At 35.9% G+C, this 19521-nt stretch overlaps 1 protein-coding gene across 1 annotated transcript in view; it reads left to right on the top strand.

Moving 5' to 3' along the window:
• CNTN6 (contactin 6) overlaps positions 1–19183 on the top strand; it is a 675643-nt gene extending 656460 nt beyond the window's left edge. Inside the window, 7 exon segments of the mRNA XM_082345413.1 lie at positions 676–910; positions 1022–1137; positions 2508–2694; positions 12260–12372; positions 13136–13304; positions 14156–14232; positions 14234–19183. Of these exon segments, the coding sequence (XP_082201539.1) occupies positions 676–910; positions 1022–1137; positions 2508–2694; positions 12260–12372; positions 13136–13304; positions 14156–14232; positions 14234–14311 (975 nt within the window). The 3' untranslated portion in view covers positions 14312–19183.
• Positions 19184–19521: the final 338 nt, after the last annotated feature.

Below are 19521 nucleotides of genomic sequence, written 5' to 3'. Positions count from 1 at the left end.
TTGTATCTATTTTTGTTTTGTAATTTTAATAAATTTAAGTTTTAAATGACTCAAAGAATTTTGTCTCTTTGGGACTTAGCAAACTTTTTATTGTTTGTTTTTTAATGTTAAGGAAACTGCACACTGATACTACGACTAATTAAGATGTATGTTTCAAAAAAAATATTGGACGGTCCCTTATATGTTTGTGTTTGAGTAATAGTCTATATGTTTTAAAGCAAATATTATTACACATTTATTATATTACCTGTATTTTACAAAAATTTGCTGAAAATGTGAAAGGAAAACATGGCTAGCCTTGAAATAGTTAACAAGCTAATTTTGTGCCGAGTTTAAAATTTTATATCAAAATTATGTTTTAGCTTATAAAATCTTGCAATCTTCTAAACCATTTTATTATTACAATTTAGGAATAATCAGGAAGGATATATAAACATGTAAAACCTGTTTTACATTTCCATTTAAATTTTTCATTTATTTATCTGAGTATCTTAAGTTGGGATCATTTTTCTAATTGGCATTCCAAATAGAAGTATTTTTTTTTTCAATACTTCATTAAACAGGGTAAATATCCATGCTATCTCTACAAAAGATATGCCAAACAATCAATAAACATTATAATAGCTGTACAATACATTTTTCTAAATACTCAGTGATTGATCACTTCTGCCCAAGTCAATTCCAGAAGAACTACAAAATGGAGAGGAATTTGGATACATCATCATGCTGCGGCCAGTTGGCTCAACAACATGGACCAAGGAAAGAGTACCATTTGTAGAATCGTCAAGGTTTGTTTACAGAAATGAAAGCATCACCCCCCTCTCTCCCTTTGAAGTCAAAGTGGGTGTATATAATAAGAAAGGAGAAGGAGCCCTGAGTACCACATCCATTGTCTACTCTGGGGAAGATGGTAAGTTGTGGTCAGCACTGGAATGCTCCTCCTTGAGACTGTATGTATATTTTGCATTTGTTTTCATGAACAACTCTGCTGAAGATGGTTGTGTCTTTCTCTTGATGGCAGAACCTCAACTGGCCCCAAGGGGAACTTCTGTTCAAAGTTTTTCTGCTTCGGAAATGGAGGTTTCATGGAATGCTATTGCCTGGAATAGAAACACTGGAAGAGTTCTGGGCTATGAGGTAATCCACATTAATTTCACTTTCTACTATGAATATGCCAGCTAGCAATAGCTCTGTTCAACAGTCCTGTACTACTAACCTAGTTCTTAGTATATGATAGTATATGTCTAAAGCTATAGAGAGGAATTAATGGAGGGGATCTTTCCAGGTGATCTTAAGCAAGCAAAGTAACAAATGGTAGCATTTAAAAAGTAATCAGGTGATTATCTTAATTAAGTATCCAAATTGCAGTCATGTTTGTTTTTTGGGGAGAAGTAAACATTTAATCTTCAGTGATCTTAAACCATAGAAGAATCTCACTGGGAAACCTGCTCTAAGAACTGGAGCATAACTTGAAAAAAGTTAGTCATCTCGGAAAAGGCAGTTAAGTGATAAGAAAAAGTCTACATTCTCCTAATCTGTCATTTATAGTCTATCTAGAATGAGGCAAATCACTTTGAATTTATGGGCCTTCATTCTCACAAAGTTAAGGGATGAGACTTATTAATCACTTATTGTTCCTTTGACTTTTAAATCTAATGATCCACAAAATGAGTTACAAGGTTTACTTTATTTTGGAGTTAGAATAAAATTATGATTTTCCCTTGTACTGTTCTTTTTTTTTCTTTTTATCTGAACCCTCTTGCCCAAACAGAAAGTTCTACTCATATGATAACAGATGCCTCTGCCACTCCAATCCTAGAATGCCTTACCTCTTATCTGAACCCTATTTATTTCTCAAAGCTCATCTCTAGTCTCCCCTGCTCTTTGAACTCTTCTCTGATCACTCCCTGATACTATCTTTCTTCAAATTCTTTTAGCATTTATTTCCATATCACTTTTTTGGGATGCATTCTCTGCTTTCTTTTTACATATGTACTCTAATATCTTAACTAGATTATAAGAGGTTCAAAGGCAGGTACTATGCTTTATTCTCTCTTGCCTTTTCCAACGTGCCTAAAACAGTGCTAATGCACAGGAAGGCCTCAGTAAAAGTTGAATTATTAATTCATCTGTGATTTAAAAAACTCTCCAGGAAATGTCAGTAGTAAAACATAATGTAAGTTTTTGATTGACAGTATGAATCTTGTTTTTCTCTGACTTATTGTATACACTTTGTTAAAGCTGTCAACCTTTAGATATTTCATGAAATATTTTATTGTGGTAATCTAAAAAAACCTAGGTTCTCTAATTTCCATTGTGAATTTGTATTCTTTTTTTTTATTTCTTCCCTATAAATTTTGGACTTTGATTATTTTGTTATTGTTGTATAACCATTTTAATTGGAAAATATTCTCTCATTTATGCTCCTGACTTCTTCCCATATGCCACTGTGGTTGACAGTTGTTAGGAAACAATAAATTTATTTGTTCTTTGTTTTTAATGATCAGGTCTTATACTGGACAGATGACTCCAAAGAATCCGTGATTGGTAAAATTAGGGTCAGTGGAAATGTCACAACCAAAAACATCACAGGGCTGAAAGCTAACACCGTCTACTTTGCTTCCGTGAGAGCTTACAACACTGCTGGGACAGGGCCCTCAAGCCCCCCAGTCAATGGCACCACCAAGAAGTCTCGTAAGTATACATCACATTGCAGGGACCAAGATTCACCTACAGTTAGAAACATTCCTTTGCTCAATCTCCATTTCATTCTTACCACCTCATCATTTTACTGATCACTTTATTTAGTCAAGTGGGTTTTTCCCTTAAATCTGGATAATTGTTGAAACTCTCTGGTAACAATCAAAATGAACTATTCTGATCTTTTGGAATTGCAAAAGAGAAAATATTTTCAGTATAAATGAAAGACAGAGAATATAATGGCTCCAATGCCCTCTTCCAACTTGAGTTCATAACCTGACCTCCCATCCTTGGAATGTTAAGTGGTTACTTAATCTTTCAGTCTCAAGATCCTCATCTGTAAAATGAAGGAAAAATAGTACCTATTTTCTCACTGGGTTTTGTTCAAGATTAAAAGAGATAATTAATAGAAAGTGTCCAGTACGTACTTTAGTAAATGCTTAGTCAATGATTTTTTGTTTGTTTTTGTTGGTTTGGTTTACCATTTGAGTCTTGGTGTGATCCTTGCACTGTCAGATACCTAGATCTTTCCTTCTATGATATTTTATCACTGCAAATTACTTGGTAGCCCCTGAAATCCAAGAATTAACTCTTGTGCTTCTTTTTATCTCCCTTAACAATAAGCTACATATCTTTCACACAGATAGGACCTACTAAATAAAGGATGAAGAGTTGATTGTTGCTGCATTTGTCCTGTGAGTGAGTCTGGTATTGCACAAATATTCCATAATACGAAGCAAAGTAGTAAATAGCAAACTGATCAGATGTGACTTAGTAAGAGCTGCAATTTGTAATTTTATATAATTGCATAATAGTTACATATTTCTTGTATATTGTAGATGAACATAAATTGTGTTAACAGGCTTTTTAAAATAATTTCTTTGGTCTCTAAATCCCAATGAAAAAGAGTAACAAATATAGTTGCTGAATTTTGAGAATGACTAAGACATGAATTCACTGCTACTAACCGACAGGAAAAAATACAGCTTTCCTTTAAATACTGCATTCGTTTTTTTCCTGTGTATTGGGAAAGAATAGGTGGTTTTAAAAAGTTTGAAAATCAAGTGATACACAGTTTTTTTTCCATATACATATTTGTCATGTCCAAAAAGGACTTAGGAATCATCTCAGTTAATAGGTCTTTGATTACAGAGTGCATTACCCACTTGTGTTCGTATCACCAGCCAGTAGCCAGAGATTTGTGTTCTAATTCTGGGTACGTCAGTGACTCATGACCTGATACAGGACAAGACATTCCATTTTTCTGCTTTAATTTTCTTAACTGTCAAATGGAAATTTTCTCTGCCCTCACTATTTTCTCAAATTATCAGTGAGGCACAAACGAGGTTCTGATTATAGGAGCACATTGGAAAATACAAAGTACTGTAGAACTGCTAAGCAGGAAACAAACAGATGAACAAAACTCTCTAGTACCAGTCCATTTTAAGGGAAGAGTACGTGTGGATCAACAACTCTTAAACCAGCTCTCCTTCAATCCCCTAGTTTGATAAAGACTAGGTCATGAGTGATCTTCTAGAACTGACTAGCTAGAGACGTGGTTCTATTCCTCTTCCTGTTTTACTCCATTTTGACCAAGTTGATGAAGTCATTGCCATATACCTGTATGAACGATTTGCTTCCATGGTCCTTCTGGAGTCTAGCCTCTTTCAGTTAATCTGAAAATCCGATTGAAATCTCCAATCAATCAGTGGTTTTAAATTTGCCCGGACATTTCCTTCTAGCTGATTGAGAGATGCCAAACTCACAGAAACTCTTGTGTGTAATTTAGTTTCTATCTCAGGCAAAATCAAGGGTGATTAGAAATGCGTAAAGATAGTATCAAAAAAACCTCACAGATCTGACAGATCTGTGATAAACTGACAGACATTTTAGTGTAGTTGTTGATGTAACACTCAAGCCGACTCATATTACGTGCGATTCCATTAACCAGTTTAAGGTGGGCTGAGACCTGAACAATAAACTTAATTATCAAAAAGATATAGATATATACATGATATACATAGGAGACCATGTATATACATCTATATATACCCACACACATGTACAATTGTCCTTCAGTAGCCTAGGGGGGATGGTTCCAGGAGCATCCACAGATGCCCAAGTCCCTTATGTAAAATGGCACAGGGTTTGCATATAACCTACATACATCCTCCGTATAATTTAAGTCATCTCTAGATTATTTATTATACCTAAAACAGTAAATGTTATGTAACTAGTTGCAAATACAATGTAAATGCTATGTAAATAGTTGTTAGCAAATTCAAGTTTTGCTTTTTGGAACTTTCTGGAATTTTTTTCAAATATTTTCAATCCTAACATGGTTGAATCTGCCAATGTGGAACCCAGAGATATGCAGATACAGAGGGCCACCTGTAAAAACATACATACAGGGGTTTCCCTGGTGGCGCAGTGGTTGAGAATCTGCCTGCCAATGCAGGGGACACGGGTTCGAGCCCTGGTCTGGGAAGATCCCACATGCCGCAGAGCAACTAGGCCCGTGAGCCACAATTACTGAGCCTGAGCGTCTGGAGCCTGTGCTCTGCAACAAGAGAGGCCGTGATAGTGAGAGGCCCGTGCACCGCGATGAAGAGTGGCCCCCGCTTGCCACAACTGGAGAAAGCCCTCACACAGAAACGAAGACCCAACACAGCCATAAATAAATAAATAAATAAACAAACATACATACATATTACATATAACCTTAAAAATAATTTTTTTCCTTTAACTTGAATTTGCTAGTTTGTCCATGCAACCTAAATTAACCATGTGATAGTTTGTGCTAACCTACTCTATGTGTTTAAGCAGAAAACTTGTTTTAGACACAGTAGCATCAGGTTTGCTCAGTTGACCCACTTGGTCCTACAAATGGGCTTGACTGAAATTTGGATTAAATGCCAAGAACATTGTTGGTGGTTTGTCTGAGTGTTCACATGAGATCAGCCCTATCAAAGAGTAGGAGACATATCCTTTGAAAACACTTTAATTAACAGGGAGTAATTTTATCAAGATACAATGCTAGAATATATCTGCTGAGAGGAGAGTGAGATGAGAGTCAAAGTATAAACTGAAGTTTAGTGTTTCTTTAGCATCCACATTCTTTTTTGATTCAATCCAACACACAAAAACCCTTGTAATTCCTAAACTCTTTCATGAAAACCTTGTTTCAATATTTCTTAAATTTGGCTTTCACCAGCCTGTGTGCAACAGCATTTTTATAAAAATATCCAACAACGACTTGAGAATAAGGTTCTACAAGACTCTATCTCGTATTTGGATACCAATAAAACCTCTAATTTTATTCTTTCAACATTTTTTATGACTAACATTATGAAAATAGAATAGAAACTACTTTAGTCTCCTACTGTTGCTATTCAAATTACCACAACTTAGTGGTTTAAAACAATATAAATTTGTTTTCATACACTTCCAGAGGTCAAAAGTCAGAAATGAGTTTCACTGGCTGGAAAACAAGATATGCGCAAGGGCTGTGTTCCTTTTGGAAACTCTAGAAGAGCATTTGTTTCCATGCATTTTCTGTCTTTTAGAGAGCCTTCTCCCCTTGGCTTGTGGGCCCTGCCTCTATCTTCAATGCCAGCCTCATGTTATCCTCAAGTCTTCCTCTGACTCTGACTTCCTCTTCTATCTTCACATTTCCTCTGACTCTGGCTCTCTTGCCTCCTTTTTTCCTTCATCAGCATCCTTGTAATTACATTGAACCCACCCGGAGAATCCAGGATTATTTATCCACGTCAAGATCCTTAACATAATCACATGTGCAACAAGTAACATATCCACAGGTTTTGGGGATTAGAATCTGGACATGTTTGGGAGGCCCTTATTCTGCCTATGACAGTTACAAAATACTGAGCACTCATGTCCCAAGCCCAGCGTTAACGTTCTACATACTTATCTCAATTATTACAACACATCAAGGAGTATGTTATTTTAATTCCTAGATACAAGAAAACAGATGCTTAAAAAGGTTCTGCTGTGGCATCTGTGGGACTGGCATACTATGAACATGGACGCTCTGAATCTCTGGATCCCATGGACATTGTACTAGTTTGCAATCTTCATCTCTAACCATCTAAATAGTCTCTCTCTCTCTAGACTCTCAAATCTTCAGTCCAGACCTCAAACTGGCTTGAGATTTTTAGCCCTAAAATGGAATCATACTCTCTTCTAATTCCAAAATTTCACTGTCTCCTCTATTCCAGAGAACAAAGAGTAGAGAAAGGTGTACAAGATCTTTCACAGTCTGTCCCCAAATTTCTTTTCATCCCATTCCTCATCTAGCCCTCGCAGCACCAGACTTAATGATCTTCTAAAGTTTAACATTCACTTATCTAATTTCATGCATTCTCCCAGTTTGTAGTGGTCCCACCATGCCTATAAACAAATATCTTTTCTACTGATCTATAAATTTCCCCTTTAATATATTTGCATTTTACTGGGTGATTCTATAACTTTGGCCCATTGTGAAATATTGTTGGAAAGAGCTAGAAAAGAACTTCAGAGTGAAATAAAGTTGGGTATGAATCCCAGCCCAGCCATGAACTGTGTGGTAAGTCTAATTACTTAATAACTCAGAACCCATTTTCTCAACTGAAAAACAGAGACGACTGTACTTTCCTCTAGAGTTTGCTCTGAGAACTAAAGGATATAATATACACCAAGGTGACCCAGAGGCAGCCATATAGTGAGAGATCAATGTGTAGTAACATATATTATTAAATTTCTTCTTTAGAGGTGATTTCACTTTCTTTGCATTTCTTAAAGTAGGAAAGCCCATCTACTTTCTACTTTCTTTCTTTTCATAAATTTGTTGCAGAAATTTTCTTCAAGGGTCATGGAAGGACAGGCAAAAGCAAAGATGAGAAATGGCTTTAATGAAACATTGAAGATAGCTCTGATTCTAAGTGTTATCCCTGGATCTAACTTTGATTTTCCATGTCCTTGAGATGATACCAACATTACCTCTGAATAGTGGTGACAGCAAAAAATTCTGCATCCATCACACATTCATACTGTTACTGTCTAGATTTTCCATTTGATATTTGATCATCCATTGTAAATTCTGAGAAAGCAGAGCTCACATTTACCAAAATCTCTGCCTATTCTGACTGGGTACGCTAAACAGAAGACAGAGCCTTTTTTTTTTGAAACATGATGAATTTGTTAATCACTCAAGAAAATAGTGCCTGCCATGAGCCATGCACAGGGTTAGGTGCCTAATGGAGATTAAAACAGGAACTATACCTGCCTTTGGGCAATTGCTCTTTTAGTGGGGAGGCAACTTAAAACAAGAAAGAAAATGAAATAATCAGAAATTATGAAAAGTAATATGAAGAAAATAAGAGGCTGAGATATACATAAGGAGCACCTATATGGGGAAGGCTATACATTTTGATATGACATAAAAGATAAAATGGAGCTAGTGGACAAAGAGACCTCCAAACAGAAGGAACAGCATATGCAAAGCTTCTGAAGTCTTTGTTATTATTGTTGCTGGTGATGTTGATAGCCTTACAGGTTTTTTTAAAGTAAATATCAGTGGTTTAACATTAAGTATTGTAGCTTACTAAAAATTATGTCTTTCCAAAAGACAAGTGAGGAGCACTGCAAGTACAAATATATTGTGATCCACACAGACTTCGCTTAAATGGAATTTAGATTTACAACCAAAGGGAGAAAAATATTTACATCAGTTCCAAGAGGAAAAAGCACTGCTTATGTAGACAGAAGTATTCAGAGCCAGTAACAGAAAGTGTTTGCAAATTTTGGTTCAATTTGGCCCCTGACGTCGACTGACTAGCACTCTGTACTGGATTTTTCTTGCTGTAAATAATGTAATCAATCCATATTTAGACATAAAGGAAGCATTAAGCTTTTATTTCATCTTGCACTTATGTTCTTTCTCTCTTTCCCAAATGTCAACCCCATGCTGTTACTTAGAAGTGTAACATAAGAAGTTGTTTTTGAATTGAATTCACAGTGTGAACTACAGTGGAATATAAATGCCATCTACAGAAAAATTGATCACAGGGAAGCCATTAGAGCTGCAGAGGGCTAGTTTAATGTTGCTCTGTCATTTGATTAATAGAAAATTATTTAGTCTTTGGAAATTGCCTGCAAAATTCTTTCAGTAAACTAGAAAAGTGCTTGTTTGTTGAGTAGGTACTTGGTACTTGTACCAAGTAGGTACAAACATCCATGGCATGTGTTTTATATTATCCACATGACAGTGTTTTGTTTTTCCTAGGTAATACAAATTTCAATTTCATCATAGATATTTACAATCCAGTTTAAGCAAATACATCAAATTCATGAAACCAGAGCTGTTCAAGGTGTTCATAATAAGATGATGGCCTTTTGAAGCACATTTTAGAAACTTAAAAAAAAATATATTAGACACAGGGCATTGGCATTGGAGTCACACTCATGGACAAAGATAAGAAAAGCTATAGACATGAGAACTTCCCAGAAAATTAGCTGAGACTTCACCACTTTATCTGCCTTTCAAAAAGCACATAAAGAATCCAAGTAAGAGCAAAATTATTAAGGGAAAATCTTGAGTATACCCTAATTATATTTAAGAAGTGAATCTTTTGCAAACTTTGGAATTCTGTTATTAGTAGCAAACCACATTGAACACAATGGAAAAACTGATTATGTCATAATGCCACAGTGAAGAACTGCTACTCCCACGAAGAGAATTAACAGTTACTGAGCTATTTAGTTTGCACCACTAACCAAGATAGGAATATTTCCTATTTTATTTCATGGACGCTAAAACTCTTATAACTAGAATATTTTAGTCTCATTCCAAAGATTGGAAAACCAGGCCTCTTGTAAGAGACTGGATACAGATTCAGGTCTCTCTGACTTCAAAGCCCAACTCTTTACACCTCCCAGATAGCATGAGAGGTAAAGCATTCCAAATAATCCACACGATTGGCCATTCATACCGTGAGTTCATTCCTGACAGAATGTTTCTCATTTTATGTCCATGGAAAGTCTTACTTCTGCTTTGGTAGATGAGGAAATAAATGCAAATGTTCCAGTATCAGAGACACAATCACTACCATATAGTTAGTAGAAGTCAGTTCTTCTCTCTCTCAGTCTGGAGCTTCATCAATGGATTCATAGTGTTAAAAGTAGTACTTTTTATCTAAACATGCAAAGAAACAGAAAAGGCACAGCAATAGATGAAACCTTCAGAATTCATCACGGCCAGTGACATCAAAGGATTGAATTTATATTTTTTCTGTATTGATTGTATGACGTTGTTAATGTTAGCACTTTGTTTTAAAGAACAAAGTAAAAGAAATGAGTCACAAGAGTATATTAGATATTAAAACTGTGGTATCTTAGGAGAATTTTTATATTATCTCTTTTATAGCTGAGAAAAAGATTAGAAAAGGCACTTTGGGATAAGTTGAGGGAAAATAGTTACAAAACTATAATCATTGCCATCAGCCCTTCAGAAATAAACGTATTGACAATCATTCACTGAGTTCTTACCAAGCGCAAAACTCTCGGTCTTCTTATTATGATTGGGTTTATACTGCCAAGAAATGTACTAGGGCATGGTTGATCCAACTGGCATGTTCGTCTTATAAATTCACGTGGATTGCTATAGGTTTGGCCATGTCAATTGGCCTTGATTATAGGACAGCATAATGAATGGACTGGCCACACTGTGCCACCTATGGATCTTCCCACAGCCCAGTACATAATTAATATGACCCAAGAAAATCACACAGGACCCCAAGTAGTTTTTCTTTAGCCATCTATTACACAGTCATTTATTCAACATATATGAAATATATGCCTCCTCCTACATGCCAAGCACCATGCTAGATGATGGAATACAGAGTTGAACAAGGCATATGTCCTCAGTAAATTTAAATAAACACAGAGCACGAATAGCTATAATTCAATGTGATAAATTCATAATAAAATATGAACTGAGTCCCATGAGAGCACAGGGGAAATATTTATCTCTCCACTACGTCCCAAATGAGGTGTAAGTGACTGGGTGAATGATATCCCAGGGGCTTGGCGAAGGCAAGTAGATGTATCATAATGCAAAGTTGGACACCCTGTGATTCTTCCAGTGGCACATAAGACATTAAATAGCAGTTGAGTCAAAACTCCAAAAGAAATCATTTCTATTTCCATCAGTGTTATAATGAGTTAAATATTATGCTCATTCAGCCTCACAAATTCAAATAAGATGCCAAAAACATCTTGCTGGGTAGTTTTATCTTTGCCTCTGCTATCCAGCTGAATTATTTTTAATGTCTCCAGTTTCTTAAATCTCAAAAATAATCATGTGGACTCAAATCTTTGAGAAGCAGTATGCTGTCATGGAGAAAAACTAGATTAAAAATCAAGAGACCAGGATTCTGACTGGGATCGGCCACTCATTAGCTGCATGCTTTTGAAGACATACATTTCCAACCTGGACTCTAGTTTGCTTGCATGTAAAATTTTTCAGTTGGACAAGATCCATTAATTTAGAAGGCTGATTCTAAATACGTCTTCCCTTACTTCCCACTACGTTTCTCCCAGAAAACATTAATTTCAGGGAACTAAAAGCACAGTTTGGATTTAGAGTAGACACCTTTTGGGATGATCATCCAGTTTGTAATTTTCCCTCTTCAGGGTTCCTACCAGCTCTATCTATATTAAGTGACATGTATCTTTCTCACTGTCTAGCCACGATTGGGCTAAGATAGAATATGGCCAAATTAAGCCAATCATCAGCTTTTACTTGGAAATTCTAACTTGGACTATCTCTGAACAGAGGAAATTTCAAACTTCAGGTGTAGGTGGGCAGTCATGATTTCTGCCACACACACTGAGAAGAACAAAGAGATGGTCTATGGCAAGATGAGCATGCAGCAAAAACTACTGTGAGAGGTACAGAGAGGAACTTCTTGGCTTTTGGACATTTTTTGTCCCTTCTGAGGCTCTGCTGCATTCTGCCATGAATTCTAAAGAGAGTCTCCTATATCCTTCACAGTATATTCCTAATATTTTGTTTTAAAACACCTTGATTTGGTTGTATTACTTACAGTGAAAGTCCTAACTAGTACATGATTATTAAGTAAAGGACTACTAGGAATGAATACCTTTGTGTTGATATATGTAAAAAGTTTGCCGCCTGAGTTTGTCTGAGATGCTTATTGATTGATGGACAAATTAAACACTAGATAAAGGAGCCCTCCCTCTATTCATATATAGTAAAGTAAACAAATTCAACAGCAGTGATTAATAAATTAATACTGGACATCCAGCACGCCATTATTAATTCATAAGTTTGTCACAGAGATATTTCCAAATGACCGGAATTTGAATGAATTTGCTTACTCTGATTAGAATTAATATGATATTTCAAAAGACACTGAAACCATTTTAGCTCCTTCTATGCTAATTATCCACGATTTATTTTCCCTTTTCATGTCGATGGGTCATACAGTAACCATGAGCTAATTTATATTCATTTGGATCTTTGATTATCTTTTTAAAGCTCCAAGCCAACCACCAGCTAACATTGCCTGGAAGCTGACAAACTCTAAATTATGCCTAAACTGGGAGCATGTAAAAACCATGGAAAATGAGTCTGAAGTATTGGGCTACAAGGTGAGTATTCTGTTTCTCTTTTAACCATATCAATTAACTTACTAAGGAACCAGAAATGTCAGAACCAAATAAGAAACAAATATTATGCACATGGAAATATAGGAATCTTATTTTTCCAATGTTCTGAAAATACTTGGCATTGCTGCTTTTAAATTCTTCATGGAAAATTTTATATTGTGAGGTCAGAATGTGTCATGGAGCATTAAGAAATAAAACTTCATAGTATGCAACATTCTTTTTTCAAGTGACTCCCCTTGCCATCAAAAAATGATGGTGTACGTAGATAGTAACTGTGAGATGAGTATGAGGTCAAAAAGTATATTCAAATAGAATTTCTAGAACTTAGGCTACAGTAGGATATCATCTTTTAACAACATAAAAGGACTCCAACAAGAGTACAGTCAAATACCCAGAGCAAACCATTTCCATCAGTGGTAATGAACATCCTCTCCTGGCAAATGCATATAGTAGTCAAACATCTGAAATGGGTCCAAACTAACCAGTAACTTTTCACGGCAAGCTCCAAAGATAATGGCCTCAAGCTATTTAATTAATAGAGATAAATCTATTCTCATTTCAGAAGCACTGGCCAAAAAGGAAATCTTTCTCTTAACAACTAAATTTAAAGAAAAGGCACAGACCAGATATTTCCATCCAAGGATTACAGCATGTATAATGCTCGCGGTGTTACAGTGTTCCATAAGAGTTTCTGAACCTTAGATAAGCAACATGTCCATTTAACTTGATTCACCATTTTATTCAGATTCTGTACCGGCAAAACAGACAGAGTAAAACTCATATTTTGGAAACAAACAACACATCTGCTGAGCTTCTGGTTCCATTTGAAGAGGACTACTTGATTGAAATAAGAACAGTTAGTGATGGTGGGGATGGAAGCAGCAGTGAGGAAATTAGGATTCCAAAAATGTCAAGTAAGTTGAATCACCATTCCTGTTGTAGATTTTGAATCCAGACAGATGCCAGCATGAAATCTGGGCTCTATGAATCTTTCCAATTCTTGTTTAAATGTTGGGTGAAAAAATAAAAGGTCTATGGTTCCATTTTTCAATTGTGAGCAAGAGGTGATGAGTCAACTTTCTTTAATCCCTCAGATTTACAACATGCTTATATATCACAAACAGTTTTATATTTCCTCATTTGAATAAAAAAAAAAAACCCTCACAACTGTGTCATTGGTATATGCTTCACTCTATTGGCACAAAAACGAGAAAGTTTTTCCATGGATACTAACTTGGAGGCTTCTGAGAGCAAGGATAGCAAATATGAAGCACATGTACATAACACCTCTCTTCCCATTTTCATGGCGGACATCACTAATCGATTATGACATTCATACTGAGCTGAGTCAGCACTTTCAAATCCTCTCAATATGATGTCCTAAGCAGGTAACACCAATCGGTCATATTTAGCATGTAATAATAATTTATTATTTCTGCTTTAGAAGAATCGCCCACGTATCTACCTGAAGCTGTGACTCAGTATAAGTCATCAGCCACCACGTTAGCCAATCCTACTCTGCCCTGTAGTCAGGCTTGGCCAATTTTAGGCATTTTTCTTTTTTCTTTTTATATTTAAAACAGATATCCTAAGACAGAGGGTTAAATACACTTCCTAAAATTAAATCCAATATAAGTGAAACAAGTGTACTAAAACGTGTTATTAAAAGAGAAATAACAGTATGCATTTTAGTTCATGAAGAATTAATCTAACAAGTAATTTTACTTTTTCTCAAGACATTTTGTTTCATTTTTATATTTTGCAGGTTTGAGTTCCAGAGGAGTTTCAGTCTTAGAACCTAGCATCCATTTCCTGTCAATTGTCATCATGATTTTTTACTGTTTTGCTATTCAGCCTCTTATATGATGAAGAAAACGATAAATCTTTGAGTTTTTTTGAAAGCAAATCATTCTGTAAATAAGCTCTCCAGCCCCTGTTACAAGATACATTCTTAAAACTGACTTGTTTGGAAAGAAAAAATGTATATTATGAAAATCTTGTACATATCTATGGTACATTAATAAAACAATTTTAAACACTTTGGAATTTCAAAGTCCACACATGATTACACACATTCAGAAGGTGCCAAATTAATGCATGGAGTTGTCACTACTGTGGCTTTTAAGTGACTTAAATGGAGAGTATAAATAATTCTCTTGATGACGATGGTCAATGTATTGAAAGAAATTGTAGTTTCCATAGCTAAGATGTCCATTTTTTATATGCTCCAGGCAATTTAATTCAGTAAATTAAAATTTCACCCTAGTTGGAAATAAAATAAAATCATTTGTTTATCCTCGGGGTTCTTTAAAAATGTAAGCTATTGTAAAGCATGCTGCGTTTTATCTCTGAATCAAGTTGGGACAAGAAATATTTGTACCCAGTAATATATCCATTTACTTGATGTTCTTCTCAACTCACTTTTCTATCAGGTTCAGTAATAAAAATGGCAAAAAAAGCGCTTTCTGGCAAAGAAAAAGAAAAGAAGGGAAAAAGGAACCAGCGAAAACATCTAATGAATCTTGTATACAGTAAGCAATTTCTTACAGCAAAGTTTAATTTTAAAATCAATTCTGAATTCTCCCAACGAAGAGGTTGCATGAACAATTCTCAGGTAATTATTACAAAGTGATAGCAATGTGTGTGGGTTTTATTTTTGTACGATAAATAAATCTGGGAACGGAATTACTTTACAAAGTTTTTTTTGACATTTTGGTCAAAAAAAAATAATATATATATATATATTTTTGCCAATCTTCTCTGCAACTATTAAAAATAATTCTATACCATCCAAGGCTTAGAAAGATTTTTGTGGGTTGACTCTTCTCTATGATGTACCTGATAAAGTCAGCAGTCTCACTTCTTGGGATTGCACAGTCTGGAGAAAGCAGCCTGGGGAGAGGAAAGGTTAATGAGGGAGGCCATGACCTTTTAAGTAATCATCTATCCTTCACAAACAGCCTTGAGGGGTTTGTCCTGCTGTCAGCCTGCTCTAGCTCCCAGCCAATCAGGTATGATGCCCTGCAAAGCTGGGAGTGAGGAATGGTCACACTAGTATTGCCTTATTAACATGGCGCAACCTCTTAATTAAATTATGCTGAAAATATTTGAACTCTCCTCCCAACTCTCATATCACACAATCCTCAAAGCTGGATTTTGTCATTTTCACTTCTAAAATATTTTAGAGCTGTTTAAAATACTCGACATAGTCAACAGCAGATGGACAATGACTTTCCATAGTTCAGAACTTGCTCCTTGCTGAAGAGTATGTCAAGCACGCAGTACAAATCAATGACCCTTATTATCCCTGCACATTAAGATCTGACTGTGCTTTGATGGAGCAAAATAAACAAACAACAGAAAATACTGTTTGGCACACTCACATTAACAGCTGCCTGAACAACACATATTTGTATTGATCAGATATACCAGTGTTGGCACATGGTCTTAATGGTTTTCTCAAATTGGTAAGAGACAAGATTTGTGTCCTGGTCCCCAAAGTGGAGATTGAGCATGAAATATACTATGAGATTTTTGTTTTTGCAATTAAGAGAATTAGATACATAGTCATTTGAGTAAGAATCCAAAAGCTAAGTCAGTTCTTATCAACAACACATTTATTTGCAGGTGTGTTTTAATTCATAATCATTGGAGTATTAAATGTCTGTATTATTCAATATATAATATATTATTTATATTTTCACCCATCCATGCTAAATTTTTCAGAATATAATTTGGCATTAATATGAAAAAGTGTGAGATTTGACTCTCAACTGATTTGAATCTCTACTCTTTGTGAGGCCTTGGGCACATCTTTTAACGTCCCCATGTCACTTTTATGAGGATTAAAGGACATAATGCACACAAGTATTGAGCATGTTGCAACACTGTAAGCTGTCAACAGAGCTGCTGTCATCTGCTGCTGTGAACTAAACCCCTAATGAAATAAGTTACTTAAGTGTTCAATAGACTATGAAAACATATTCAACCTGTATTTATATCAAATTACAAAACAGCTTCAAGAAAAATGAGCAGTCCACCTACTCAACACTAAATGGCACTAAAGAATGGAACCAATCGTGGTTCCACCAATCCATTTCAGGAAAATATTCTTTGTGATGTATACACTCCTTTGACATTTAGGAAGGATTGCCAGTGAATCCCTTTATTGACTGAGTATACTGCTGTTATACACTGTTATGAACATGATAACTCATTTCCATACTTCTTACAGGAAAAGGAAAAAAAAAAGTGATTGTACCTGGAAATTGCCAGAAAATGAAAGTGAATAAGAGTTAGGACACTTGACACAGGGGAAATATAACACTATAAAGCTATGGGCTGCCCAGATAATGTTAACTTCAAATTCAACTCCATTTTCTCTCTTCTCTTACTATTCACATTATAATACTTCCAGGTCAGTGTCCCTTTTCTGACTATACACCAGAAGGTGCCTTATAGAAGGGCACACCTGCTCTCTATAACAGCAAATGCAAACAGTGAGAGATGACCTGGAATCAATTTAGATTCCAAACGCAGTAACATAATCATGACCTCCCTTAAGTAAATCTACTATTTTTAAGCCTCTATATGTTATCAGTTTGTACCCCATCTTGGGATGTCACGTTTTATACACCCACTGTATGCCACAATTATTACCTTATTGTCTACAGAACTATATATTTAATTCAACAACATATTTAATTTGTTTCTGTTCCAGAATTCAAGAATTTATTTCAACATCTCTATTGAACACAGTACTTGAATTAGTTAAGTTCTCCTGGGAAACAGAACCAACAGAATGTGTGTGTGTGTACGTGTGTGCATGTATGTGTATACAGAGAGACAGAGAGACAGAGAAAGACAGAGACAGAGAGAAAGACAGAGACAGAGACACAGAGAAAAACAGAGAGAGACAGAGAGAGAGAGACAGAGAGTGATATATTATAAGAAATTAGCATGTAATTTTGGAGGCTAAGAATTCCACACCCAAGAGAGCCAATGGTATAGTTCCAGTTTGAGTCTGGAAACCAGGAGATCCAATGGTGTAATTTTCATTCTGAGTCTGAATGCAAAGGCAGGAGAAAACCAATATCCCAGTTGGAAGATTTTCAGGCAAAGAGAAAGAATTCCTTCCTACTGAGCCTTTTATTTATTCAGGCTTTTAATGAATTGGATGAGACTCATCCAAATTGAAAAGGGTAAGCTGCTTCACTCAGTCTACTGATTCAAATGCAGAAACACCCTCACAGACACACCCAGAATATTTGGGCACCTTCTGGCCCAGTCAAGTTGACTCATAAAATTAACCATCACAGCACTCTTTTTAATTATTTTAAATAATTCAGTTGTAATCCCCAAAACTTTTGAAATGAAGTTATGGAGACACTCTCCTCAGTTTATTCATCTGTAAAATGAGATGTTGGGATTACATGATCTCCAGGTTCCTTTAAAATCCTGTAATTCTATATCAAGCTGCACAGTGGTGTTATTTTTAGTGCAAAACAGGTTTTAATAACCTTTCACAACCCACACAACACTCTGCAAGGCTTTTCCAGCTTTTTTTCCTATATTTTCATTAGCCTAAATAATTGTGTTGAGCTTTCTTAATTGGACTTCACTAAAACAATAGATAAAATTGAGTATGTTTTCCAAATGGCAAAGAACCCTTAGAAGTTCTGGCCGATCTTGACCTAATTAAATTTACAAACTTTTGCACAGCAAAGGACACCATAAACAAAATGAAAAGACAACCTAGAGGATGGGAAAAAAATATTTGCAAACTATGCGACTGACAAGGGCTTAATTTCCAAAATATACAAACAGCTCATACAACTCAACAACAAAAAAACAAAAAACCCAATTGAAAAATGGGCAGAAGACCTCAATAGATATTTCTCCACAGAAGAAATACAGATGGCCAAGAGGCACATGAAAAGATCCTCAACATTTCTAATTATTAGAGAAATGCAAATCGAAACTACAATGAGGTACCACCTCACACTGGTCAGAATGGCCATCATTAAAAAGTCTACAAAAACAAATGGTGGAGAGGGTGTGGAGAAAAGGGAACCTTCCTACACTGTTGGTGGGAATGTAAGTTGGTGCACCCACTGTGAAAAACAGTATGAAGGTTCCTGAGAAAACTAAAAATAGAATTACCATATGATCCAGCAATCCTACTCCTGGGCATATATCCGACAAAACTATAATTCAAAATGATACATGCACCCCTATGCTCATAGCAGCACTATTCACAATGCCAAGACATGGAAACAACCTAAATGTCCATCGACAGATGAATGGATAAAGAAGATGTGGTACATATATACAATGGAATATTACTCAGCCATAAAAAAGAGTGAAATAATGCCATTTGCAGCAACATGGATGCAACTAGAGATTATCACATTGACTGAAGTAAGACAGAAAGATAAAGACCATACGATATCACTTATATGTGAAATCTAAAACATGACACAAATGAACCATCTATGAAACAGAAACAGAATCATAGACATAGATAACAGGTGGTTGCCAAGGAGGTCGGGTGTGGGGGAGGGATGGAGTGGACGATTCAGGTTAGCAAATGTAAACTTTTATATATAGAATGGATACACAAGGTCCTACAGTATAGCACAGAAAACTATATTCAATACCCTATGATAAACCATAATGGAAAAGAATATTTTAAAAATGAATGCATATATATGTATAACTGAATCACTTTGCTGTACAGCTGAAACTAACACAACATTGTAAGGCAACTATACATCAATTAAAAAAAAAAAGGGCTTCCCTGGTGGCACAGTGGTTGAGAATCCACCTTCCAATTCAGGGGACACCGGTTCAAGCCCTAGTCCAGGAAGATCCCACATCCTGCAGAGCAACTAAGGTCATGCGCCACAACTACTGAGCCTGCACTCTAGAGCCCACGAGCCACAACTACTGAAGCCCACGCGCCTAGAGACTGTGCTCCGCAACAAGAGAAACCACCACAATGAGAAGCCCTCGCACCATAACGAAGAGTAGCCCCAGAGTAGCCCCGCTCGCCCCAACTAGAGAAAAGCCCACGCACAGCAACGAAGACCCAACGCAACCATAAATAAATAAATAAATAAATGTATTAAA

This window comes from Balaenoptera borealis (assembly GCF_965194805.1).
Source record: "Balaenoptera borealis genome assembly, chromosome: 12".
Taxonomy (NCBI): domain Eukaryota; kingdom Metazoa; phylum Chordata; class Mammalia; order Artiodactyla; family Balaenopteridae; genus Balaenoptera; species Balaenoptera borealis.
Note: the sequence above shows the minus strand (reverse complement) of the source record. Positions and strands in the feature narration are given on the sequence as shown.